The sequence below is a fragment of the Rhinolophus hipposideros genome (genome assembly GCF_964194185.1).
Source record: "Rhinolophus hipposideros genome assembly, chromosome: 19".
NCBI classification, from domain to species: domain Eukaryota; kingdom Metazoa; phylum Chordata; class Mammalia; order Chiroptera; family Rhinolophidae; genus Rhinolophus; species Rhinolophus hipposideros.
In genome coordinates, this window is record NC_138065.1 from 4,198,120 (window position 1) to 4,224,479 (window position 26,360).

Here is a 26,360-nt window from a genome sequence, read left to right on the forward strand (position 1 = left end):
AGCCCTGCCTCCCAAAGTAGGGTGACTGACCCAGACACGCTACTGTTACCGTGGGGCTGGGCAGGCCCTGTGGGGCCAGGCCGACAGGTGAGCCTGGCTCTGCGCTTGTGCAGAGGTGGGCCTGGTACTGCCCAGCTTTCAAAAGAAGCTCCTTTTTGCAGTTTGAGGGAGTGAGGTAGAAATTCTCAATCAGGAAACTAAGCAAGACACTGAGAGAGAGAGAAAAACCTGGTGAGTGAAACACGGTTTCTATGAGAAAAGGAGATGGTGTCCTTATCTAGCTGATGGGAGGCGGACAGGGAGCTGGTGGCCATCTTGATAAAATACCCTTTCTGGTAGAAGGACTTCGACTGGGAAAAGAACCTCTCTTCGTGTCCGGCTGCGGCCTGCGGCCGTCTTTTCCCCACCCCACCCCCAGACTGACTACCCTTTCTGGGAATGACTGAAGTGCAAGCTCACAAAAGGGAGCAAATGTGGGGACCCTAGTCCTGAGAGGTGGGGCACGAGGACCCAGGAAGGAGTCACAGACAGGCCAGGGTCATCCATCCAGGGCTGAAAGGAGCTGGCCTTCCCCACCCAGGGCCCACCCCTGCCTGCCTGCATCTGCCTTTTCCTTCCCTGTTGATTATTCCTCATTGATGCCAAGTCTGCGCGTCCTCTTCTCATCCCCCTCTGGTCCGCTGCATGCACGCTGACCCCTTCTAAGAGATCACGGGAGGCGCGGGTGGGGTATGCCACAGAATCAACACAAGTCATTGGAATGGAGTGAGTCCTCTGGAAAGGGAAATACTGACTCAGAGCGCCCCTGCCTCACCTGTGGGCCCTGGCAGTGCCCCAGCCCAGCGATCGGGTGGGGAGAGGGGAGCCCGTCCTTGAGCTGGATGAAGCACTTCAGGTGTGAGCAGCTCTCCTCTCTGGGGGCGCTGGGTCACCTCTCTGGGTGTTGTTCCCCCGCCCATCTTGAAGTCTTGGGATGGTTCCCGAGGAGCTCAAGTCCAAGAGAAGAGGGGTGCAACCCAGTGACCTGGAGTCACCCCCCCCCCTTTACCCTTAAGAAACAGCACATGGAGAAGGAACGTGCTGGCTCTCACCTCTTCCCCATTCAGGTTGACAGGCGGGGTGGGGTCTCCTGCTAGACCTGACACAGCCCTTCCGTGGATCTGCAAACCCTGGGGCTCCCTGGCCTGCGTGGCCGGGGTGACTGAGTGGCGGGCCACTTTTTCTGTGGTTTCTTCACTGTCGTCTGCTTCACCCACCCCCCTGCAGCCTGTCAGACTGGCTCCTGAGCGAGAATTCATCAAGTCCCTGATGGCGATCGGCAAGCGGCTGGCCACGCTCCCCACCAAGGAGCAGAAGACACAGCGGCTCATCTCAGAGCTCTCCCTGCTCAACCATAAGCTCCCCGCCCGCGTCTGGCTGCCCACTGCCGGCTTCGACCACCACGTGGTCCGCGTGCCCCACACCCAGGCTGTCGTCCTCAACTCCAAGGACAAGGTAGGTAGGGCTGCTCCACGCTCGTCCGGGCTCTGTGCTGAGCCCGGAGATGCCCACCAGCATCATGGGCCCACATCCACCTGGGCTCTGCCTCGGTGCTGTGGTGATTTGGAGACCCTCCCATGCCCCGTCTTGGCTTTGCTTTCCTGGACCAAAGAGGCCTGGTCTTTCTAGCTCGCCTCTTGCCATGTCTCAGGAGGGAGCCTCTCTCCAGCCCTCCTTACAGTCCTGCTGGTGGCCCTTCTACAGCTCGTGGGCTTGCCAGGGACAGCACCAAGAGCATAGAGACACATTTTGTTTCCAAGACCTTTTCCAACCAGGGTGAGCAGGGAGAAGCCTGCTCCTTCACACTGGAGCAAACTAGTAAAATTTGCTGGTTGCAATGAGTACTGATGGTTCAGATTTTACTTTCAGAAATATTGAAGATGAGAGCCCTGCTGGGCAACAGTGCCCCGCTTTTCCTTGGTGTTTTTGTGTGTTGGTAGGACAAGCCCTGTGGGCTTCCAGGCCTCTCTGCTAGGCCTGATAGTTTGCAGTGGTTTTGCCCAAAGTGTATCTATCATTTGGAAACTCAGCTGAAACATTTTGAAGACTTGTGCACTCTCTCGCCCAAATTCTTTATATAGGTGTTGAGGGGACAAGTTCCTGCCCTAACTAGGGCGTTCTCAGTGTTGGGCGAGGGTTGAGGATCCGAGCTGGGAGTGAGCAGCAGGGGGCGTTGTGCTAACAGGTGAGATTTAGGGAACGGGTGGCAGTGAGTGGCAGATGCGCTTCTCGCTGTTCCCTCAGGCTCCCTACCTGATCTACGTGGAAGTCCTTGAATGTGAAAACTTCGACACCACCAGTGTCCCTGCCCGGATCCCCGAGAACCGGATCCGGAGCACACGGTCCGTGGAGAACCTGCCTGAGTGTGGCATCAGCCACGAGCAGCGGGCAGGCAGCTTTAGCACTGTGCCCAACTATGACAATGACGACGAGGCCTGGTCAGTAGATGACATCGGCGAGCTGCAGGTGGAGGTGAGGGAGCGCCGAGGACGTCCGGCGGGCACGACACCTCTTCTCCAGGAGGAGGGGGGAAGCGCCGGCAGCTCCCGTCGGGAGCAGCTTCAGGAGGAGCCTGCTTTCCTGCAGGAGGAATTTAGGTTAAATGTCAGGAGGAACTTCTACAGGGAGTGAGAAAAATTGGATCAGAATGTTTCTTGGGCACCTGCCGTCTCAGGTGGTCCCAGGAAAGCAGAGGATGAAAGTCATATGTTCATTCATCCAGGAAATGTTTGTGGAGGGTCTTCTTTGTGCCAACCCTGAGTGCTGCGTGAGTGAGCAGGCCTGGCCGCTGCCTGCGAGGAGTGTATGGCCTCACAGGAGAGAGAACAAGACAGAGAGCGTGTGGTGGCAATGTGCTGCGAATGAGCTTGTGCTGGCAAGCGTGCGGCCTGATGGGAGCACCTGCTGGTGGGGGAGCACTTACCCCACACTCGCGCTTAGACTCTCCGAAAGAGTGCCTGGAGCAAGTAACACCTCAGCTGAGGCCCAAGATGGGTACGAATTAGCTGGACCGAGTACTCCAGGCAGAGGGCGTGGCATGCGCAGAGACTGGAAGACGAGAGTTTGGCTTGTTTCAGGGACTGAGAGAAGCTTTGTATGGCTGTGATGTGTGGGTGCGAGGGGAGAAGTCAGGGATGAGCTGGAGAGGCCAGCGTGGCCCGATTGCAGGCAGCACCCCACAAGCTGTGGGAAGAAGCTGGCGTCGTTCTGGGGTTGGAGGGAGCCTTTATGTGGGGCTGTGATACCACCAGACCTCACTTTATGAAAAGACAGACTCTGCCCTGGAGTTTACAGTCCAGTTGGGGGGATGGGACACAGATATGTAAGAAACATGTATACGAAGTGACAAGTGGCGTTGTGAGGGAAGGAGAAAGCAGGGACTTGGTACGGCCCTTGGGTCTGGTAGAATATTTTATAGTGCGAGAGGGAGAGGTAAGACTAAATGGCTTGCACTGAAGAAGTGGTCGTGGAACGTGCATCCCCAGTGGGAAGCTGAATGGAAGGCGGAAGTTCTTTCTGAGGTGCTCACGGCAGTGCTTTGCAGACTTCAGTGCTCTAGGAGTCTTCTAGAGAACTTGGTGAAAAGGCAGACTTCCAGATCCGCTCCCAGTAATTCCATTGCAGACCGAGAGCGCGGTACGGGAATCTGCGTCTTGGCGCCATTCCAGGTGTTTCTGTGGCAGGTGTTCACACTTACAGAAACACCACGCTGCGTCCAAGGCAGGCTGGGGTCCGAGTGGTCAGGATGGAGGGTAACTGGGGGAGGGTAACTAGGGGAGACCTTTGGAGCAGTTAGGAAGGGAGGGCCAATCTGGATGTGGAGACGGCACCCATGCAGGGGTCTGAGGAGCGAGCGCCATGCCTCCACTCTGACCTGCCGTCCCTGCCCCCAGCTCCCGGAAATGCACACCAACAGCTGTGACAACATCTCGCAGTTTTCCGTGGACAGCATCACCAGTCAGGAGAGCAAGGAGCCTGTGTTCATTGCCGCCGGGGACATCCGGTATGGCCGCACGTTGCCCTGTTTTCAGCCCTGCTTCAGGCACTGCCTGTCTTTAGCTCCTTCCTCTCCATCAGCCTGTGTCTTTCCCTTTCCTCTCTCCTTACCCTGTTCTTGTCCTGAGGCCACCAAACTTGAGGCAGTGACGGTGCAGGTGGAGAAATGACTGGGCTACTACAGAAGGAAATTAAATGTTAAAGGGACTCCAAAGGAGGGAAGCCCCAGAGGGAGGAGTTAGAGCAGCGATGCCCGAGAGGGTCTGAGGACGAGTCGTGGCAGAACCAGGGCCAGGGGAGGAGAGCTTGTTGAAAACACAGGCGCTGGAGTTCTGACTGGGGGGCCTGGGGATACGCATTTTAACACGGTTCCAAACCACCAGTTTAGCAAAAAGGTGTCAGTGGTGTGTTTTCTTCCATGAGCCTCTCAGCCCAGGTTTCTATCCGTGTGCGCCCAGAACCAAGGAAACAGTGCAGGGGATGCCGCCATAGACAGGGACGTGAGGCCCTGGGGTGCCTCCTCCCAGCACATGATACAGTTTCTTCCTGCTAGACGGCGCCTTTCGGAGCAGCTGGCTCACACCCCCACAGCCTTCAAACGAGACCCGGAAGATCCTTCTGCAGTCGCTCTCAAAGAGCCCTGGCAGGAGAAAGTGCGGTGAGTGGTCTCTGTGCCCCTCTCAGAGCTGGGAGGCCCCATCCGCACTGTCCGTCAGGCGCCCCCAAATCCAGCAGGCTCCAGGCGGTCTAATCCCTGCCCTGCGGGGAGTTTGATTGGGACTGTCAGAGGAAGCTGTGTCTCTGTCCTCACCCTGGCACCACCCTGACACCTTTTGCTTCTCTCTTCACAGGCGGATCAGAGAGGGCTCCCCCTACGGCCATCTCCCCAATTGGCGGCTCCTGTCCGTCATTGTCAAGTGTGGGGATGATCTTCGGCAGGAGCTGCTGGCCTTCCAGGTGTTGAAGCAACTGCAGGTAAGAGGGGGAGGAGGAAGAGGGGAACGCAGCCCGAGGGCAGCGCGCCTGAGGCCACCACACAGGAGCTCTGCTGACCACTGGCTTCCTGCCAGGTCTAAACTGGGTGCCCAGGAAACTAACGCTGGCTCCTTCCCCGTTCGCTTACCAGGAAGCACAGCCGCAGGAACGGCTCCACAGCGACCTCTTGTGGCCCCTTTGTGACTTGCACCTGTTCTGGTCCCCGAACGAACTTAGGGCTGTCAGCTCTGTCCCTGAGTCAAAACTCGCAGCTGCAGGGTGCTGAGATGTCAGTTCCCTGAGGCTCTGGGTCGGTCACCTGTCCGCAGCTTCACCTGTTTGATCCAGTTCTTTATATAAATGTTTGCATGTTCTAGAGAAGCTTCCTCTGGACCTAAATCCGTTTCCCCTTTTTTCCTTATTCTTTGAAATTGGGTTAATAGCTCCGTTCTTGCTGCTTGTGAGGTGACAGTTGGTTTCCTGTTCTCCATGACTTTGGGGGGCTTTCTGCCTACAAGATGCTTTTTCCCACGTACCTCCTTGTGTCTTGTCAGGCCCTGGACTGCCTTTCCAAACTCCCTGGTCCTCAGTGGGTTTTACTCACTTGATGGCCTAGAATCCAAGGCCACCGAGGCTGGGAATGGCTGAGGTTGGGGCCTCTGGCGCCCCCTGTCTGGAGGCAGGCGACAGCCCCAGTGCTTCTGTGTCTCCTCACAGTCCATTTGGGAACAGGAGCGAGTGCCCCTGTGGATCAAGCCGTACAAGATTCTCGTGATTTCCGCCGACAGCGGCATGATTGAGCCAGTGGTCAACGCCGTGTCCATCCACCAGGTGAAGAAACAGTCGCAGCTCTCCCTGCTCGATTACTTCCTGCAGGAGCACGGCAGCTACACCACTGAGGCCTTCCTCAGTGCCCAGCGCAACTTCGTGCAGAGTTGCGCTGGCTACTGCTTGGTCTGCTACCTGCTGCAAGTCAAGGACAGGTAGGTGGCTTCATGCCCCTCGTCGAAACCTTCCCTCCAGGGCTCCCTCTGTCCCTGCACGTGTCATTCTCATTTACTCCTTCCCGCCTTCCATGGCCCAGACGGAAAAGAAGAAACAGGCAACACGTTTGCAGCAGAGATGGGTGTGTTCCCGTGGACTGAGCCAAGGGGACAGACTGACAAGCACTGGCGGAAAGGGGCAGAGACAGGAAGGATGTGTGGGCGGCGCAGGGTCATGACGGCCCAAGGAGAATGAGGACGGAGCGAGCCGTGGGGCAGCTCAGTGTGGTGGCAGCTTGGGCTCTGCTGCCGCCTGGTGGGAGGACCATGGGCAGTGACGTCAGAAGGGCCTTCCCGGCGAGGCTGTAGGTGGAGCAATGACGTGACCCAGTCTGTTCAATGAGCGCCCCCTGTGGCACTGTGGGTGACGTGGGGTAGCTGGCCTGGCCTGAGTGACAGAGCAGAAAGGAGAAGGCGGGTGTGAGGGACAGGTGCGCATAAAGTGGGAACTCCCAGCCCTGAAATGGGCGTTTATTCCAACATACAATTTGCAGAACTTTTAAGTATCTGTTGCTTTGCCCAGAGCTGTCATTTCCGAACTCACATGACCTTGGAGGCCCAGCTTCGCAGACAGGTGAACGGCATATGATACAAAGATAATTACACCCAGACAGCCACGCAGGCTCACTATCCCGGACTTGCCTCTGGGCTGCGCCTCTGCCCTGGAAAAGCAGAACTGCGGTGGCCAGGGCTCCCGGTGACGTGGTGGCACTGTGAGAGCTGGCTACCAGCAGCTTGTCAGGAATCTAGCATCTGTTAGGTGCGTGCCATGGCCTGGCATTCTTACCCTGAAACCAGCTGCAAACCCTGTCAGGCAGGTGCGTCCTCATGATGTCGCCGAGGGTCAGGGAGCTTTAAGAACCTGCCCTCATCCCACCTGCTCAGCCCCACAGGTAAAGCCACTGGAGGCTCTGCATTTGAGGGCTGAAGGGAAAGGTCGTTATTTATGAGGAATTCGCTTGTGCGCTTTGACTGTCCCTGGAGAGTCAGGGTTTTGAATCCAGGGCCTAAAGAGCCTGGACATGAGCCCGGGACTGAGTCAGCGGGGCAAGGAGGCAGGTGCTAGTCTGGCCTCTGGGCTTTCCTTTAGGAAGTGAAGATGTTTGGAAGCTCAGGGTTCATCCTCTAAAGGGAGCGGGGAGAGGGTTGACAGGCAGCGGGTAAAACTTTCATAATAACTCAAAAGACAGTAGGTGTAGTCAAGTCATGAATGGAATCAGCCAGTGGAAGGAGTCCAAACCTTCTCCAGCAGTTAAGAAAAAAGACATACTGCCCTCACTGGCCTTGGGACTTTGGACGAGTAAGTTCTCTCAGGGCCTGTCCCCTCACTTGTACAAGGAGAATTCAGACTGGGACATCCAGAACCTTCCTGATTCTCAGGATTGCACCTTTGGGGCTAAATTCATAATGCTTTCCCAGAGGTGGAAGGACTCCGTGGCACTGCTTCTCCTTCTGTCCCCCTTCTGTGGCCAGTCAGACCAACCCGAGAGAAGGTGGCCTGCAGACCGTGAGCGCTGAGCCTAACAAAGCCGCTATTGAAGCTGAGGACGTGGTTGTGCTGAATGGGCCAGGCTCACTGCTTAGCATGTTAATTGTTCTCCTCCCATTGGCCATTCATGCCGGCCTCACAAAGACCTGGCTCCCTTCATTCTCCCTGCAGCTGGCCCGTGGTAACTGGTAACTGCGCCTGGCATTTGTTGACTGACGTGACTTTACCAAATAGTTAAAACTTAAATCTGGAAGCCCCCGCACTATTTTACATTTAAACATCTCCCAGCCTGCTGCTCTGGTCCCGGGGGCCTGATCTGCACGGGCTGTTAGAAGCCACAGATCAAACCCGGTAAGGAGGTGCTGAGCCAGTTGCTCGGCCTGTGACCTCAGAGGCCGCCTTCCCTGGCTTCCGGGTTTTCTACTAGATTGGGATCATTCTGGGTGCCAGAAGGACAATTTTTGGAAAATTGAGATAATCTTCAACTATTTTATTGTTAATAATAGGGATTGCAGACCCCACGGCCTGTGTTAGCATTTACTTTGATCCCCTTTCTGCTGCTAGCATTAGGCCCTAAGTGCTTGGACCCAGAGTTGGAGGCAGCAGGAAACATGGCGAGGGGCTCCCCTGCCTGGTGTGGTGGGGCCCGTGTGCTGCGCTCGAGGCCGCCGCCTCGGTCAGACTCACTAGGCCTCTTCCTGTCCTCTGCTGCCGCCTCAGGCACAACGGGAACATCCTTCTGGACGCAGAAGGCCACATCATCCACATCGACTTCGGCTTCATCCTGTCCAGCTCCCCCCGAAACCTGGGCTTTGAGACGTCGGCCTTCAAGCTGACCACAGAGTTTGTGGACGTGAGTCAGGCAGGAGCTGCCTCCTGTGTGCCTTTTGTCATGGGGGGGGCAGTGAGTCAGGGTGAGGCTGGCTGTCCTGGGGAAGTGGCGGGCTCGGCGCGCTTGCCTATGGAGGAGGGAGTTCTGGCCCCCTCACACCCACCGCTCTCTCCTCCCCTCCCAGGTGATGGGTGGCCTGGATGGCGACATGTTCAACTACTACAAGATGCTGATGCTGCAGGGGCTGATCGCCGCTCGGAAACACATGGACAAGGTGGTGCAGATCGTGGAGATCATGCAGCAAGGTGGGGCTGGGCGTGGCCTGGGCGTGGCCTGGGCTGGGCGTGGCCCAGTGCCTCAGGATTCCCACTTAGGATGGGGCGCTGGGGCATGGAACTTCCAGGAAGCTTTTTCCACCTCAAGACTTGGGGCGAGGGGGTTCCCAGACGGTTTTCAGCTCTGATCCAGGGACATTCCCCCCGACTGGGGCAGGGGTCAGAGGCCCCACAAACGACTTCCTAGGCACAGTCGGGAGAGAACAGCCCCATCTCCAGGCACCTGGTCCATTCCCCTCCGCATCCGTTCTCCTCCCATTGCTCAGCTCTTTACCAACTCAGGTGTGTCGTCACCACGTTCGCCCCCACTGGGCTTTGAACGTTGATGGCCCTGTCCTCAGGCCCCGTGCCTGTCCCATACCCGCCCCTGCTCTGAGTTGAGCAGCATGTCCTGCGTCTCTCCCGTGTCTACTCACTGCGGTTTCCTCACGGCCTTGCCGCCTGTCCAGGCCCCTCCTCTCCCGCCCTCTGGGCCCATGTCCCTGTCCCTCTCCTAAGGTTGTGCACACCCATCAGAGCTGCCAGTCTCCTCCTCCCCCCATCCTCGCCCCCACCTCACAGGTTGTCGCCGTTGCTCAGGAGCATCCCCAGCAACCGCGTCTGGCCCCGTGATGACGGTGGCCCAGGTCATCTGTGAGTGTCAGACCTAGCATAGGCAGAGCCTGCAGCCAGATAAGTGCCAGCTCAGGGCCCATTCCCTACGTCCCCCTCCGGGCCTTCCCTCCGGGCCCTCAGCCCTTCCTGGGGGAGTGGTGGTGGCCCTGCCCGCTCCCCTTGTGCCCTCACCTAGAGGGGCTCACGACAGGGCGTCCCGCCAGCTCTCCCTCTGCCAAGCAGAACGGCTCGGGGCTCAGGTGGGTGGGCCCGGGCTCTGTATTTGCAGTGGCTGTCCCCACTGCCTTCCTCCTTCCCCCCTGACCCCCTGCCCTCACTGCCGTCCCCAGGTTCTCAGCTTCCTTGCTTCCACGGCTCGAGCACCATCCGCAACCTCAAAGAGAGGTTCCACATGAGCATGACTGAGGAGCAGCTGCAGCTGCTGGTGGAGCAGATGGTGGACGGCAGCATGCGCTCCATCACCACCAAACTCTACGATGGCTTCCAGTACCTCACCAACGGCATCATGTGACTCTCCTCGGGGACCCTCCCTGGGGAGGCCCAACCCAGGACACCCCCCACCCACCCACCCACCCATCGGAAATGGAAGGCAAGAAGGACAGAGGATCATGTGGTAACTGTTGAGCTTGCCAGGGGTTGGGGAGCCAGCCGTGGGGTTCAGGGGCCTCCCTGTCCCCCGTGTCAGTCTTACCACCCGACAGACTCCAGGCTCACCCCCCTCGAGAACACGGGATACACGTGAGGACACAGGGCCTTTCTCCTCGCCGGGGTCCCAGAGGTTCTCTCCACGGGCCGTCCTCTCATTAATCCGTCTGGGTCCCAGGAAGGGGGGAGTGCTTCTTGGTACTTAGGACTCGATCCTGTGGTTCACCTTTGGCCATGCTGCTGCCCGACTGTCCCCTCCCAGGGACTGACTCCTAGTCTGAGCTCCCCTTGGTGGTGGGCTCTGGCCTAGGGTCCCCATCGCGGGCCAGGAAGGGAGCTGGCACAGCCCCTGCAGTGCGCGATGGCATTGGCCTAGCCACGGGGAGCTCCTCGCCCTGATCCCTTCCCCACACCCAGGGAAATAGCTCTCAATTTTTTAATTTTTGTTTGAAATAAAGTCCTTAGTTAGCCATCTGTGTGATTTCTGAGTTGTATTTGGGGGTGGGGAGGGGATGAGTGAACAGATACTTCTGTCCGGGACACAAAAAGCACCCACAGAATGAGATGGAAGGTTGCTGTTCCCCTGCTGTCGGTCAGAACCACCTCCGCCCAGAGAAGGGCGCCCCGTTTTGATTCTTACCCCCTCCATCAAGTCCACCTTGTCCAAGCCACATAAAAAGAAGGGCCTGAATGGGGATTAAACCACGAGCAGTTTTAATGGTCCGGTTTTCTCTCTCCCATTTCCCCCAGTTAGTATTACTACAAGAATAAAGGATTCCTGAGAGCCTGTCCCCTCCTCTCTCTGGGTCCCCTTTGACAGGACTCATCCCTACCAACCCCCCCTCCCCCGATTTCTGTGGAAAAAAGAGACACATGAAAGGCACTGCAGGAGCAGGAGGCTGGAGTGCCAGGGAATGGGATGGTGCAGGGCCAGGCCCGAGTCTGCCTGCAGGGCTTGATGAGCGTGTCCCCACTGCCCCAGCCCTGGTCTTTCCCTGGACCCGTCCCCCCACCCCGGTCCCACACGGGGGTCTGCAGCAGGAGCATAATTAGTGTTGGGCTAAGAAAGGAATGAGGGCCCACTCTACTAGGACCCAAGGGCCAAACCCAAAGTGGGGACTGCAAATAACTCTAATGCTCAAGTCTGGCGTCTGGGGTGACGAGGAGAGGAGTTGAACAAAACGTGAATTAGAACAAACTCCCGGCCTGGAGACCAGGCAGCAGCAGTGACCCAGACTCCCGGGGAAGAGGGAGGAGGCCGAGCAGTCCAGCCTGGGGCCTAGTTGTCCCCAGTGCCCCCTTGCCGAGCCCTGATGAAGGCCATGCCATGTGTGCGGAAATGGGTCTTGAGGTTGAGAGGGCTGTCACAGCTCTTGCCACAGACCTTACAGGTCAGCGGGCCTCCAGAAACAAGCAAGGGTGAATCTCCACCCTCCGGGTCAGATCTCGATGGAGGGGGTGCCTCTTCCTCCCCGTCCCCCAGGCCCAGGGCACTGGCACTCCCCACACCCCGCTTCTTCTTGTGGCTAATGAAGCGGTGCCGGCTCAGGGAGCCAGGGGAGGCAAAGCACAGGCCACAGTCTAGGCACTGCTGGGTCCCGCCGTCCACCCTCAACCCCACCATGAGGCTCTGCTCCACCGAGCTGCCACTCCGGTGGCGCAGGGGGCCTCCCGACCCGGATCCGGCCCTGGGGGGCTTGGCTGGAGGTGTTGTGCTGTCAGGCTCCTCACTGCAAGAGTCCGAGGACTGGCGGCGCTTCCGTCCTGGTCCCTGCAGAATAGAGTGACGAGACTGGGCCTCCCCATCACCCCCACTGATCCTGGCACCCCACCCAGCTTCTGGAGGCCAGTCTACAGCCCTACAGCTCCCACTCTTACGGCCCTAACCCAGCAGGGTGGGGCTCTGCCTACCTGGGCTCTGGCACCGGGACCCCGAACCACAATACTCCCCCGGCCAGGGGACTGGGCCCCGAGCGGCAGGCCGTGCCGGACCTGGACGTGTTTCTCCAGAATCAGGCGGCTGCTGAAGGTGCGTTTTCCCTCTGTGCAATACCTAGAGGGAGAGAGTGGGCACGGTGGGCGCCAAGGGCACAGCCCAAGGCCCACACTCCTGGCTGAGAGGAGGGGCCTCAGGGCACAGGGAGAGCTCAGCCTTCAGTCCACTCAGCCAAGAGGCAGGTGGAGAGGTCCTTAGGGGGTGGCGGCCACATGCTGCGCAGGAAGAGGAAAGGGTGAGGGAGAGGGGTTACCTGCAGGGGTAAACTCGCTTGATACCCTCATGGTTGACCCTGACGTGGCGTCTCAAGCTGGGCGCGGAGCAGAAGGAGCGCTCACACAGGCGACAGGGGAACTTTTTCACGGACTGGAAGAGCATGGTGGGGACACTCAGAGCCAGCTCGGGACCCAGCCCCACTGCCACAGGACAACCCCAAGGCTGCCCGTCCAGCTCTCCTTGCTCACCTTGCTATGCTCCTTCTTCATGTGAGACACATACTCGTCACGCTCAGGGAACCAGGAGTGACAGAGGCCACAGGTCCAGCCCCCAGGGCCCCCACCCCCTCCCTTGGTGCCTTTGCTGCCCAGGTCCCGTCGGGGCCGTTTGCTTGGACGAGGGGGCTCCGGGGAGCTGGGGAGTTCCTCCTCTTCTGAGGATGAAGACGATTCCTCCGTGGCGGGTGCTGCTCCTCCCCGGGACACAGCCAGCTCCTCGGGCTCAGTCTTGGGGGTCACAAGGGCACCCCCGGCTCCTTTTGCAGCAGTCTCTTCCCCCAAGCGCCCCGACTGATGGGTGTTCTGTGAAAGGGAGACCGGGGGATGGCAGTGGCGGAGGGCCTGGCTGTGCCTAAGTTCTCGTCTCCCTCGCCCCCACTTCCAGAAAGTTAAGTGACCCCCGCAGCAGGTCAGCACCGCGGAGCACCCGCATCTGTCCCTTGCCTCCTGTACCTTGAGATGTTCCAGCATCGTCTTTTTTTGGGCAAAAAGCAGAGGACAAGACGGGCACTTGAAGACACTGACGCGCTGGGGCAGCAAGTGCTGGTCGAAGTGTGAGGAGAGGAGGGGCTTGTGCGTGAAGACCGTGTCACACATGGCACACTTGTAAATCATCCTGCAGGTGCAGAGGACAGTGCAGGCGCCCCGCCCGACCTGGCCCCCCACCGCCCGCGCCTGCGTGTACCCTCCCAGCTCACTTGGCCTGCTGCGTGTGGAAGCTGGGGTGCTGCGTGTAGAGGTGGGCGTGGGCGCTGGGTGCAGACTTGAAGGCCATGGGGCAGATGGGGCACTTGTGGAAAACCTCGCAGTGAGACGTCTGGATGTGGGACTTGATGGAGTTCACACCCCCAAACACCACCGCACAGCTGGGGCACCTTGAGAAGGACACGGAGACGTTGTGATGAGCCAGGGCACCTCCACGCCCCCCACCGCACGTGCCTCCCCGGGCCCCGGGGAGAGCTGAGCAAAGTGGAGACAGGAGGGGGAGAGTGGGCACGGTGGGCACCCTGTCTCCCAGGGAGGCCTGCTGAGGCAGAGCTGGGGCTCCAGGGGGCCCTCTCCCCGCTGCACGGGGCGCAGACAGGCAGATCTCGGGCTGCGGCTGAGCAGGAGCCACGGGGCTCTCGAGAGGCCAGTGAAGGGGCTGGTGCCAGGAAGCACGAGACCAGCCAGCACACGGGGGAGCATGGGGACACGTGGGAGGAGAGGTGCGGGGACCTGTATCCCACACGGCGAGAGAAATGCAGGCAGGCTTCCCGCAGGTGGGTCTGGAAGTTGGCTTGCAGGAAGTTGCCCCCGCACTCGGGGCAGACGTGGGGGGGCCGGTTCCTGTGCATGCGCTGGTGGGCGCTGAAGCTGCAGCGGTTGGAGAGCATCATGGGGCAGGTCGGGCACACCTATGGGGAGGGGTTGACACCCGGTGAGGCAATGGAGTGGCCCGTCCCCCACTGCGTCTCCGACCCAAGCCCCGCACACCTTCCTGGATCTTATCCCCATGGCACCCGACTGTTCCCTCCCCAGGGAAGGGTGCTGAAAGGCAACTCACATTGCTAGTGCTCCCAGGGCCAGGGGCCCCAAGCTGCTGGAAGTGGGCGGCCATGCCAGCCTTGTCCCGGCACTGCTCCTTGCACTCCAGGCAGCGAAAGCACGTGTAACTGGAGGTGGCAGGGGCAGCAGGCGGCTCAGCTGACAGCGGCAGCACAGGGGCCTCAGCAGCGACTGTAGTGATGGCGGGGGAGGTGACGGCCCCCTCACCCTTGCCCAAGGCGGGCAAGGCCGGAGGTCCAAGGGCAGGGGGCACAGCCAGCAGGGGCGTGATGTCCGGCTGCCCCACCATCTGGTCCAGGGCCACGGGCCGCATGACCAGGTGCGAGCACTGCATGACGAGCCCCTTGTCCTTGTGCTCCCGGGCGTGCAGCAGCAGGCTGCACTTGTTGAAGAAGACCAGGCGGCGGGCGCAGTGGTTGCAGGTGACCTCGATACGCATGCTCCTGCGGTCGTAGTGCCGGGCCAGGCTCTTCTCCAGTGAGAAGGCGTCCCCACACTCCAGGCAGCGGTAGCCCGTGGGCGGCAGGGCCAGGCCAGCCTCCGCCGGGGGGCTCAGGTTGGGCCGGTAGGCGGGCAGCAGGTTCTTGCTGTTGAGGATCTTGTTGAAGGCTTCCACCAGGCTGGACTGCGTCCGCGAGATCACAGTGCCGGCCCCTGCGGCTGGCGCGGTGGCCGGCTTGGAAGGCTGCACCATCACCACGGAGGCGCCGTTCACCTTCTGTCCCCCCGGCCCCAGCCCTGCCCGCCCGTCCGCCTTGGGCAGGGCTTGGGGCACCAGACCTAGCACGTTCTTAGCCATCGTCTTTGGGCTGGTAGCAGGGCCCCCGGGCAGAACCACGGCTTTGCGGGCCACGCTGGCTGCCATCAGCATGGCAGTGCTGGCGTTCTGGATGGTGGCCACAGGGAGCACGGTGCCTTTCAGCCTCGTGCCGTCACCCAGCTGGACACTCACCACCTTTGGAGCCTCAGGGGCTGGGGTGGCAGGGGACAGCTTCAGGAGGCTGGCCTCAGCCAGGAAGGTCCCCTCGGCCAAGGGGGCAGGGGGCTCAGGGTCTGAGGGCACGCGGGTCACAGTCCTCGTGATGTTCCCGCAGGACGTCTTAATGGTCTTGATGCGCACCTTGAGGGGCCGAGAGGAGCTGGAGGAGGCTGGGGAGTCGTTGCTGTCCTCGTCGGCAGCCTCGGCTCCACTCGAGGGGCTCTGCGGACTTCCAGGGGGAGACTTGTCCACTGGCCCCTCGTCCTCTTCTTCCTTTAGGGGCTGACAGCTGGGCACTTTTGGGGAGGCAATAGGGCTCTGGTGCCCTGGAGACTGTTTGAAGAAGGACACCCCAGCAACCCGGGGAGGCGAGGTGCTGGCAGGGATGCCCGCGGCCTCAGGGCGAGAGCCTGAGCAGGGCGGGACGGGGCCCTGGGGGTGAACGGGGCTGCAGCGGCCCTGCTTCAAGGCGCCCGGCGGCGCGGGAGGGCCGGGCGGCAGCAGGGCTGCGCCATTCTCCCGGGCCAGATCGAAGGGGGAGGGGAAAGGAGGCGGGGTCATGGCCCCTTCCCGAGGTGGGGAGGGCGCAGAGGGAGGCAGGGGGTCGGGGTGCTCCTCTGGCTCAGACCCAAAATGAGCAAAGAGGTCCAAGGGACCTTTGTCTTCCACGGCTTTTTCTTTCCAGGTCCCCCCACTTGGAGGAGCTGGAGAGGGGGGCGTTCCCGGAAGGGATGGCTCAGGGCCCCCAAAACCATTTTGCATCAGCCGAGGCCCCACAGGTCCTTCCTTAGTCACCCCCCCGGCCCGGGCCCCTTCCCCTCCTGACTCGGGCTGCTCAGGACACACAGTGTTCTTGACAATGACACTGACCGCTGAAATGTCCGCTGGTGGCAGGCCATGGTCAGAGGCCTGGCCTGGAACCCCAGGGCCATCCACGGCAGCTGTTGCTGTGGCTTCTCCAGAGTCACCCTCTACACTGGGCTCTGGCTTCCCTGAGCCTCCCGGCCCCTCGTTTTCTTCTGGCCCAGAGTGGATGGCTTCATTTGCATCAATGTCGGGGATGTCGAAGGCAGCAAGGAGGTCGTCAAAATCAGGGGTCTTCATATCTCCCATGGCGGCAGGTCCCAGAACTGATGAAAACAGGAAAAGGGAGAAACTGAAACCTCTGGGAACAGGAGCCCTGGTCAGGGTCTCCGTATTTACCCCGTCAGAAGCCAAGCACACTCCGACTCGGGTACACCTCCACCATCGCACAAATCCTAGAGATGGTGAAGGCGCTTGGTTTGCCAAACCCTAAGACTGCAAACCAGGTAGCGTGCACAGCACGTTCCAGGGAAGACACCAAGATGCAGCGAAAACAGAGGAAAGGAGACTTCTCAGAAATAGACACGATAAGGGCAACAGAGGCAAAGGAAGTTCAGTACCTTGGGTGAAGCCACCTCAACCCCTCCTGCGCCCAGCACAGAATCAATCAATCCTCCAATTAGGGAGGAGGATGGGCATCATGTGCTAGGTGTAAAGGCTCATTCATGGCCCATGGGATCCATTCAGATTCTTCATGGATCTTAGGGGTGGGGGGAGCACAGATCCAAAAAACCATGTGTACAAAGGGTCTGTGACTTAAGCCGAGACATAAGAAATGATCTAGTTCGTTTTTCCAATGGCCAGCTGGATAAGCAAGTTACTCCACTGCCTTATTTTGCTGTCTGAATGAAAGAGGGGGCAAGTAATCCATATGTTATTCTGAGCATAATATGAAATTGTAACCGTGAGAGTCAGAACCCAGAATACAACTAATTACAGCTAGGACAAACAGGCTTGAGGAAGGGCTGGGAAGAAACAAGCACTGGAAATCGAGGGTTGGCGTCAGAGACAAGAGTCAGTGGTTATTGTAAGGTCAAGTCTGGGGTACTTGGGGGTCATCATTTGGTACCTGGAAATCCAGCTTGGTTAACAGAGAGAAGTGGACTCAGGGAAACTGCCAAGAGACCAAGATAGAATAAGACACAGGGACAGAAAGAGACAAAGAGAAGAGACGGAGAGGAAAACCATGACCAGTCACAAGGGCCCCCGCCTCGGCCTCTCCTGTCACAAACACCTGGTGCTCCCTCACCTGCCTTCCCCAGAGTGCCTGGCCCTCCCCCGTCATTCAGGAGAAGCCAGCCCCTCCTCCCTCCCCACCGTGCTCTCTCAGGGCTAAAACTCCAGGGTAAAGCTTATCCAGCACAGCTGCCACAATGGGGAAAAGCCAAGCCCCTAACCCCTTTCTCCCCTAACTCACACTTCTTATGCTCTTAATTTTCCTTTGGCAACAGTAGCCCAGGAAGTCTCATCCAACCCCAACCTGGCCCAGTACAAAAGGAAGAGAAAAAAAATCCCACAAGACTTATGTGTCCTAAGCCAACAAGGCCAGCCTAGGGTTTGTGGGGGACCCAAGTCTGTTCCCTACCAGTTTCCCCCTCAAGTGTTTCTATATCTAGGAAGAAGCAACTGAAGAAGTCTCTGCTTTTACACGTTCCCTGCCCAGGTTGCAAGCCATTTCCCAGGGCCAGTTCTCTCACCCATTTCCAGCCTTAAACTGTAACTGGAGATAGTCCCAGCAGGTGGCAGCTGGCATTGCTGGGACCAAGGTGGGGGGTGGAGGGAGAGGGTACCAAATAGAGGAAGAAAGGGCAGTCCTCCCCTCAACCCCCACCCCCACCCCAATTCCGCAGGCTCTGGGTTTAAACAAAGCCCTCCACCTCTTGACTGCCTGGATGGATCACCAGGCCCTCCTCTGCCTGGCTCTCTCCGGACCTGGACAGGCCTGAGCTACATTCCACTCAGGGCCTCAGGAAAGTGGGCTGGTGGAGCACAGATCAGTGCGGACGATGAGAAAACATCTGCAAACTCGCTGCACTGGAGCAACTCCCCCTTTGGCGTCCAAGTGACTTAGAGGTCATCCGATAGCCAGGGGCAGACAGTAGTCCAAGCAGAGGAACTCAAGGCCGAAGAGGCTTCCCGCACCCCTGGCCCAGGCCTTTCTGCGGCTGCTGCGCCCTGTCTCTTGGGCTCCAGCCCCCCCCCTCTTTCCCTCTGTTCTTCCCCAAAAGCCAAAGGAAGGGGTTGAACAGGAAGAGGGTGACCTGGCCCGGGTTGGATGGGGGCTCCACTGCCCTTTCCGGGCCGGGGCCTGCTGCGCAGAGGAGGGCGAAGGGCCGACGGCTGGGGGCGATTAGACTGCGGCCAAGCGGGGCAGCGGGCGGAATTAAGTCCCTGCCATCTGCCGAGGGCCGGCGCCGGGAGCTCATCCGGGGTTGCGGGGAAGGGGCGGGGTGTACATAGGAGAAGCTAGAGGGGAAACTGAGGCTTGGGGCGCTTCTCTCGGTCACACCCGCGAGCGAAGAGAAGGACAGGCCTCGGCCAGGCCAAGCCCTTGGGGAGCTACCGCGCAGCACCTCCGGGCCCAGGCCCACACAGAGTGGGGGAGGCGCGTGGAAAGCGAGCCGTGGGGAGGGCACGGTCTTTCCGAGCCTCGCAGCTCCCCGGCCGGGGTCCGTCCCAACTCCGCCCTCCTCCCTCGCCTCCCTGCGGAGCCCAGCCTCCTCCTCCCAGGGACTCCCGAGGCTGCCTGGAGACTGTGGAGTGAGCGGGAGAGGCGCGAGGCGCGAACCAGAGTCCTGCCGGGGCCCGGACGCGGACCCGCTCGCATTCGGGGTGCAGGCTCTGCTCCGGCCTGCCCAGGTCCCCCGCCCCCACCCCCGGACACCGACACCATTTTAGGTCGCGACATCCCGCAGCCTCTGGCCCCCAGGCCGCGCTTCGGACGCCTCTTGGGCTAGGGGCGCCAGGACTTGGAGACCCCAACCCTCCCTCCACGTTTACCCGGCTAGGGGCTGTGCTTTCAACAGGCTGGGAGTTTCGCCCATCCGCCCCAAGGAATGGAGGCGGTGTCCGGGCCTGCTTAGAAGCCGCCCCAGGGGGGCGGCGCGGAGAAGGGGGTAGTTGACCAAGTGGGGGAGGGGCGGGGGTATTTACCCGCCCCCCCGGGGGCGGGGCCAGGGGCGGGTATTTACCCCAGGCACGCTTACTTGTTTGGCTCCTAGTGCGGGCCGAGCCCGGGCGGTCTCTCCCTTGCTCCAGCCGCTGCCGCCGCCGCCGCCGCCGCCGCCCTCCCCGCGGCCGCCGCTACTTCCTGCTTCTCTCCCGTTTAGCCTCCCCCTCCCTTAGCTCCCTCCGCGTTCCCGGTCTGGGCTGCCCGCTTTCGTACTCGCCATTGGCCAATCACCCCGTCTTTCAATACTGCGCCCCTCCCAGCGCCGCACTAGGTTGGCCTTAAGTACTGCCGCTCGGAACTAGCCCCTCACAGTCTCCCCAGCCTCATTGGGCAAGGAACCTGGTCCTCCTGAAGATGCCTTTCGCCATTGGTTGTGCCAGGGCCCACCTGCCCATCAGTGCATCTCAAAAGCGATTAGCCACCGCTACTGTCGTTTAGGAAGAAGCCAATCTGATTTCCTGTTTTCCCATTGGAGGCCGTGACTTTCCAGGTGCGTCTCCGCCCCCTCACTCCCTATTGGCCGTGATCCTTGAAGCCTGCAGTTCACTTATGCAAATTTCAGGAACGCTCAGTTTCTATTTGGTGAATACTTTGAAGAGAACCCCATCGACCCTGAATGGACCCCGGATGTGTAGCTCCGTTGCGCTTTCTGAAGCTAAAGCCCAATGTCAGTCATGCCGTGCAGAAATCACAAAATGGGACGTCACCCAAAACATTACGTCATTTGGTTGACCATTTCCTCGCGGTTTTCCTACTGTCTAAATCACCATATAATCTAGATGGATGGGGTCCTTGCGCGGGCCAGCTCCTGGGCGATGGCGTCACCCACTGCTCCTCCCTCTGCGGGAGGACTTGGAGCGGGGCGAGTTTTGGAGTGTGGAAGGAACCTGCACCTGAAGCCTGGGACGGGCTTGCAGGCCGGAAGTGGGGGAGAGGTGACGTTAGAGTGCTGGCGTGGCCTGGGCCATTTCCAAAGGGATCTTAAAGCGGCATATTGGTAGGCTTCCTAAACACGGGGCACGGGGCAGTGGGTGGGGAGAGGGAGAGACTAGACCACACACACACACACACACACACACACACACACACACACACACACACACACACACACACACACACACACACACACACACACACACACACACCCCATTTACGAGCCCTCTTTCCCTTTCCCCAGCACGGGGTAGGGGTGGAGTCGAGGCCGGTTTTCCCGCGCTTTGTTGCCCCGCCCCCTAGAGGCGGGGGAAGGGGAGGGATGCTCCGTAAAAGAGTTTCCTCGGTTCTCCGATCCGCTCGCCCTGGGAGAACCCGTCTGGAAGCCCGGGTGCCACCTCGCGCGCCCTGTAGCCGGCGGGCGAGCTTCCGCAGCCGGCCGCACGCACACTCGCTCACAACCGGGGCGTGGGAATTCGACACCGTCCCGTTATCCTGCGCAAAGGGTCCCTGGACCCAGGACTCGCCCGCCCGCGCTGAGTCTGCCTAGGTCATAACGGCCGTGCTGAGGCGTGAATCAGTTTCTGGATGGGAATCTTGGAGCCACCACTTGGCCATATGGTTCTATCGGGCAAGTCGCTCTGAACCGGTTTTCTCGTGGGTAAAGTGGGGATTATAATAGCCACCTGACATGATCTTTTTTTTTTTTTTTTTGAGGATTAAAAACGTTTAGGATGTAAAAGTGCTTTGTAAAGTGATGGGCAAATGGGATCAGTAACCCCCCCATGCACACTCCGCCTCCTTTTTTCTCCAGGTCGCCTGCAGTCCAGCTCCTCCATCTCCGAGCAGCTATCCGGCATCCCATTCCCACCTGAGTCTTTCTGTGCGGAATAATAATTACTACTCACGTGCACGTGTCGGACCTTTTATAAGAACTTTATGTATATAAACTCATTTCAGCCTTATCACAACCCTGTGAGGGAGGTGCTATTACTATCTCCATTTTACTCAGGATACTGGGGCCGGCACAGACAGGATAAGTTAGGTGACTTATCCAAGGTCAAAGGCAGTGGAGTTGAAATTCTAAGGATCCAGAAAGCTAAACACTATTTTTCACAGATTCCCTTGCCAGGGAGTGTCTGGATAGAAATTTATTCTTCAGTTAGATGCAGTCTGCATTCATTTAAGAAATACTTCAACCAGTATTTCTTGAGCACCATCTATGAGTAAAACACTATTGTAGACACTGGCAATACAGCAAGTGAACAAAGCACACAAGAGCCCCTGTGCTAGTGAAACATACGTTCCTGTGGGAAAGACAAACAACACATGAGAAATGTGTAAAATATATGGAAATATGTTAGAAATGATAATTGCCAAGGGGAGAAATATCAAGGAGGATTATCAAGCCACGAAAAGACATGGAGGAACTTTACATTCACATTGCCAAGTGAAAGAAGCCAACCTGAAAGGGCTGTATGCGGCTGTAGGAGTCCAAGTATCTGACATTCTGGAGAAGGCAAAACTATGGAGAGTGAAAAGATCAGTGGTTGCCAAGTGTTCAGATGGAGTGAGGAATGAACAGGTAGAGCACAGGGGATTTTTAGGATAGACTATTCCAGATGATATGCTGATGGTAGACACAGGATATGCATTTGTCAAAAGCCCTAATTTAAACTATGGACTTTATAATAATAATGTATCAATATTGGTTCATTAATTGTAATAAGTGTGCCACACTAATACAAGATGTTAATAATAGAGGGTAGTATATGAGGATTCTTTGTAATTTCTGCTCAATTTTCCTACAAACCTAAAACTGCTCTAAGAAATAAAATCTATTAATTTTTTTAAATGTGAAAACATAAAGCTGGAAAGCAGGATAGGAAGTGTGGGGAGGGTTGCAATTTTAGATAGAGTGGACAGTGAAAGCCTTTCTGAGTAGGTGGCATTTAAGTAGAGGCTGAAAGCTGGCCAGTGAGCCATGCAACTATCTGGGATGAGAGCATTCCAAGAAGAGAGAACAAATATAAGGCATTGAGGTAGGATGTATTCTGCAGAGGTAAGAGAGTGGGAGGAGCGGGTCAGGTCCTGAAATACTTTGGGGGCTATTAGAAGGACTTCGGCTTTTTTCTCAGAGTGGGATGAGAAGGAGACAAATAGCATAGTGGCCTGACAAATCTTTTAAAAGGGTTGGATGTGGGGTATGAAAAAAAGAAAGAAACTCAAAAGCTTGGGGCCTGAGGAAGCCGAAGAATGATGTTGTCATTTCCTGAGCTCGGGAGACTTGCAGGAGTAGCAGGCTGTGGCATAAGGTCAGCAGCTCAGTTACGGTCATATTCAGCCATGTTACACATCTAAGTGGAGATTTACATTCGGGTGTCATCAGCTTACAGATAGAATGTAAAATCCAGGTGAGAATGGATGAGATCACCAAGGGAATGTATGAGGACAGAAAAGAGGAAAAGTCCAAGGACTGAGCCACGGGGAACTCCAAAGTTGAAAAGTCAGGGAGGTGAGAGAACCCAGTAAAGAAGATTGAGAAAGAATAGCAGAGAGGAAGAAGGGAACCAGGAGAGTACAGTTGTATCCTTGAAGCTAAAAATGTTTCAAGGAGGGGAAAGAATGACAAACTATCAGATGCCCCTAAAAGTCAACTAAGATGAAGCCTGAGAGCTGACCAATGGATTAAGCAAAATGGAGGTCATGATAAGGACAGATTTGGTGGATTGGCGGTAACAGAAACCTTGCACGTAGCACATTCAAAAGAATGCGGGTGGGAGGGGGCAGAAGGAAACAGTGACTAGAGACAGTTCTTTCAAAGAAGGCAAGCTGAAAAAGGATGTGGGACTAGAGGGGAAAAAGGGGTGAGGAAAGGACAATTTGAAGATGAAGAAATTGCAGTGTGTTTGTAGGAAAGGTCCTGGAGAGAGGGAAAAACTGATGTTGCAACAGAGAAGTAGAGCAATGTTCCTGGAGCCAAGTGCTTCCAAAGGTGAGGGGTGAGGTCTCATTCACAAAGGGAAGGACAGCGATAGTTCCCCCACCTTAGCAGGAGCAAAGTCAGTAAGTGCATGTGGCTAGAGCAGTGGAAGGTCTCCAGTTGCTTCTGTTGTCTCAGTGTAAGAAACAAGAGTGGGGAGGAAAAGGAACTGGAGGTTGGAGGAGAAGGCAGGATATAGGCATTCTGGAGAAAGCAGCCAACTAAGGAGAGATCAAGGGCTGAGAAGCCGTGGGGTTGGAGGGCTCATTTACAAAGATTTTGAAGTCAAGAATTATGATCGGAGTAGTGTAGGAGAGTGTGACAGAGTGGGGGCAGTAGATGGCAGCAACAAGGAGAGGTGGTGGGTGGTATAATCAGAAAATACTGCTCCATGAGTGTGAGTGTGAGTGTGTGTGTGTACATTTCTAGCTCCCCACAAGCTCCCTCATAGCCTTTCCCAGGCAATAGTTACAGCTATTCTGCTTCTATCACCGCTGATTCATTTTGCCTGTTCTCAAAGGTCAGATAAATGAAAGCATACAATACAGGCACAGCTCATCATCGCGCTTTGTTTTATTGTTGCTTCACAGATGTTTCATTTTTTACAAATTGAAGACAAGAGCCTCCACCAGCAAAAAAATTAGGACTCGCTGGATTATGGTGGTCTGGAAACAAACCCAGAGTGTCTCCCAGGTCTACCTGTGTATAATTTTTTTATAGCTAGCTTCTTTCTCTCAACATTTTGTTGGCAAAGTCTAGTTATGTTCTAGCAATAGGTTATTCTGTTTTATTGCCATGTAGAATTCCGTTTTATGAATAAACCACAATTACCCATTGTAATGTTGATGGACATTTTGGTCATATCTAGTGTTTGGCTGTTGTGAATGAAACTGCTCCAAACATTCTTGTACCTGTATTTTGATGGACAGGTGCCCTAATTTTTCTTAAGTATAGAGTGGAGTTATAGGGGATATGTATATTTAGCTGTAATAGATGGTACCAGTTTTCCTAAGTACTCCAATCAGTTGGAAAAGCTGAGAAACAAGCCACTTACACTGTAGACCCCCCATGATGTCCAGGGATCAGCTACCCCAGGTTCCTCCAAAAGGTAGGATGAGCGTGCGATGAAAATCAGAATTATTTAAAGAGCAGTTTAAGAAGGCTTGTGTCTCAGGTCCCCTGCTCCACCCCATGCAGCTCTGTGACTGCCCCTCCTCCACCATCACAGACAACTAGAGGGCAGAAATATTATCCTAAAAACAGGAAGACTAAAATAACATTTGCATGCTAACTTCTGAAAGCCCCAGCCCTTTCCCTCCAACTCAATCCCCAGAACACGAGCGATCAGAACAATACTCTCCAGGTGGGAGACAGGAATATGTTTGCTTTGGAGAATCTGACCTAAAGATACTGACATCAGGGAATGGCGGGGAAATGGTCTGGCCAGATCATCCTTATAGGTCACAGCTCCCCACCAATGCTCAAAAATACTGTCTTCCGCACAGCGCAAGAAAGTGAAACAGTTCTGACTAAGGAAGAATTCTGCCTTGCCATTCATCGGGCTGGGATCACAGACACGGAAAACCAGTAACGTTACAAGAAACGCTGTTTCTCCCAAGGCCTGTAGCTGCAACGTTCGCGACAACCCTCTTCTGTGGCTACTGCTTTCTTACGCACTGAGACATTTTGTTCTCAGACGGTAAGAAGCATTGCTGTTGGAAATCACATCCATAAGAATGAATCGTTCTCCTTTTGCTTGAAGGATCCAAGTCTCACTAACACAGAGAAGCCTTGATTTACAGGCCACCTGCGGAGCTTCAGATACCATGTTTCTGGACACAGCATTCTGCACAAAGTTTGCTTCACCGTCTAGACGTGATATGAACCTCTTTCCACAGATCCCTGTTAACTCTCAGCCTATGAGAACACTGCTTCATTTAAAAGTCACTGCGGCTTCGCCCTTGCCCCAAATCCTGAGGCACACACATCTCTTCCTTTGTTTGGGGAGATGCCTTGCCGTCTTCTTGGTCTGTGGTCCCCCTCACTGCCACAGGCCAATAAGCCCGTGGAACCAGGACAACACTCTCAAAGAAAACAGGAGGCTTTAGTCAACCAGAGCAAGAGAGCAAACCAACAAGGAAGCCCAGTGGAATACGGGAAATCGAATCCAACCCAGGCAAAAAGCTCATGCCGGACCCACAGCACAGAGACCTGCAGTGGCAAAGGGGGTAGCCTGTTTCTTCAGTCTTCTTTCACCCTCCTCCCCGCCCCACCCTCGGCCTCTTGGTTTTCCAGGGTTGAAATGGTGGGAGAACGAAAAAGGGGTCAAGTTTTATACCACTGGGGCTGTGAGTGCCTTCTGTGTGACAGGTGCCTAACTGATGGCTTTTCTTGGGAGGGGTATAACTGAGGAGACTTACGGGGCCCTCAACACCTTACAGCGGTGTTTGCAATGCTGACGTCATGCACAGTACCCTGAGTGTCTAACCCATGGCATCTCACCATCAGGGTGTTCTTTCCCTGCAGGGGCCCTTCCTGGGCAGGGTCCCATCCAGATGGGTCAAGCCCAGTACTTTCCACGACGTCCTCTTGCTCTATGGGAAACTCCCACATGCTTACCATTGCCTGACACTGCCATCCTCGGCCCTGGTTCCAGCCTATCTGCAACATGCCCCGTTCACCAAACCATCAACATACACTCCCCTGTGTTCACATACATCTCCCAAACACTGGGAAACTCGGGTTAAGTGCTTCCGGAACTCTCTCCCAGGGCTTTGCTGGTGCTCTCTGGCAACATTGGGACAATAATTCCACCTCCTAAGAAACATGCAGATGGGAGTGAGGCGCCCATCTCTGTTCCTTGCAGGCACCCCCAGTCTTCTTACTTGGGATGTAGTCTTCACTCACCTTCCTAAGAATGAGGGAGGGGGAATAAGAAAGCACTTCAGAACAAACCAACACCTCTACGTCTGTAACTCTTCATTCCCTTTGTGCAATTTCTCATCGGATATGGGGACATAGGGACCACCGTTGTTGGAGAGTTGGGCTCTTTTTTCTGTCGAGTAAAGCCGTTTGGATCTCACGCTTAAGGAGGAACAGCAACCAAGGAGCATCAGACCCAAACATAAAAGACAGAACCCAAAAGAAAAGGAACATAGACGGTAACAGATAATGAAAGAGACAGAAGACAATGAGCAAAAAACTGCAATTAATTTCTCCAGAAAAATAAGAGAAGGTATTGTACCCACAATACAAGAATAAGATGCTGTTTTCTAAAGGAACATTCAGAAAATAGCAGACTTCTTGGAAATTTAAAGTGTGGAAAGAGAAGTAACTAAGTTAATAAAAGGATTCTAAGATAAAGTCGAGAAAATATCCTGCAGGGTAGAATAAAACTACAAAGAAATGGAAAATAAGAAATA

The 26,360-nt window shown here is 56.5% G+C and overlaps 2 protein-coding genes across 8 annotated transcripts in view; one reads left to right on the forward strand and one right to left on the reverse strand.

The window, feature by feature from the left end:
- PI4KB (phosphatidylinositol 4-kinase beta) overlaps positions 1 to 10,443 on the forward strand; it is a 23,684-nt gene extending 13,241 nt beyond the window's left edge. For 2 of the 6 annotated variants that reach the window (XM_081026726.1, XM_081026728.1), the window contains 9 exons: positions 1,267 to 1,494; positions 2,284 to 2,511; positions 3,933 to 4,042; positions 4,589 to 4,693; positions 4,887 to 5,010; positions 5,728 to 5,993; positions 8,263 to 8,395; positions 8,559 to 8,679; positions 9,654 to 10,443. In XM_081026726.1, coding sequence (XP_080882852.1) covers positions 1,267 to 1,494; positions 2,284 to 2,511; positions 3,933 to 4,042; positions 4,589 to 4,693; positions 4,887 to 5,010; positions 5,728 to 5,993; positions 8,263 to 8,395; positions 8,559 to 8,679; positions 9,654 to 9,835 — 1,497 coding nt within the window. In that variant the 3' untranslated portion in view covers positions 9,836 to 10,443. The remainder of the gene's footprint in view (positions 1 to 1,266; positions 1,495 to 2,283; positions 2,512 to 3,932; positions 4,043 to 4,588; positions 4,694 to 4,886; positions 5,011 to 5,727; positions 5,994 to 8,262; positions 8,396 to 8,558; positions 8,680 to 9,653) is intronic. The other 4 variants (XM_081026731.1, XM_081026730.1, XM_081026727.1 and 1 more) reach the window with 2 other exon arrangements.
- ZNF687 (zinc finger protein 687) lies at positions 10,419 to 19,195 on the reverse strand. 2 transcript variants are annotated; one of them, XM_081026725.1, is made up of 10 exons: positions 19,057 to 19,195; positions 15,857 to 16,116; positions 14,006 to 15,319; positions 13,678 to 13,856; positions 13,158 to 13,334; positions 12,913 to 13,075; positions 12,430 to 12,762; positions 12,219 to 12,331; positions 11,881 to 12,022; positions 10,419 to 11,740 (listed from the first exon to the last, which is right to left on the reverse strand). In XM_081026725.1, the coding sequence occupies exons 2-10, from the start codon at positions 16,097 to 16,099 to the stop codon at positions 11,249 to 11,251; spliced, it is 3,156 nt and encodes a 1,051-aa protein (XP_080882851.1). In that variant the 5' UTR covers positions 16,100 to 16,116; positions 19,057 to 19,195; the 3' UTR covers positions 10,419 to 11,248. The 2 variants fall into 2 exon arrangements, with proteins under 2 accessions (XP_080882851.1, XP_080882850.1); XM_081026724.1 differs by having other exon boundaries at positions 14,006 to 16,116.
- Positions 19,196 to 26,360: the final 7,165 nt, after the last annotated feature.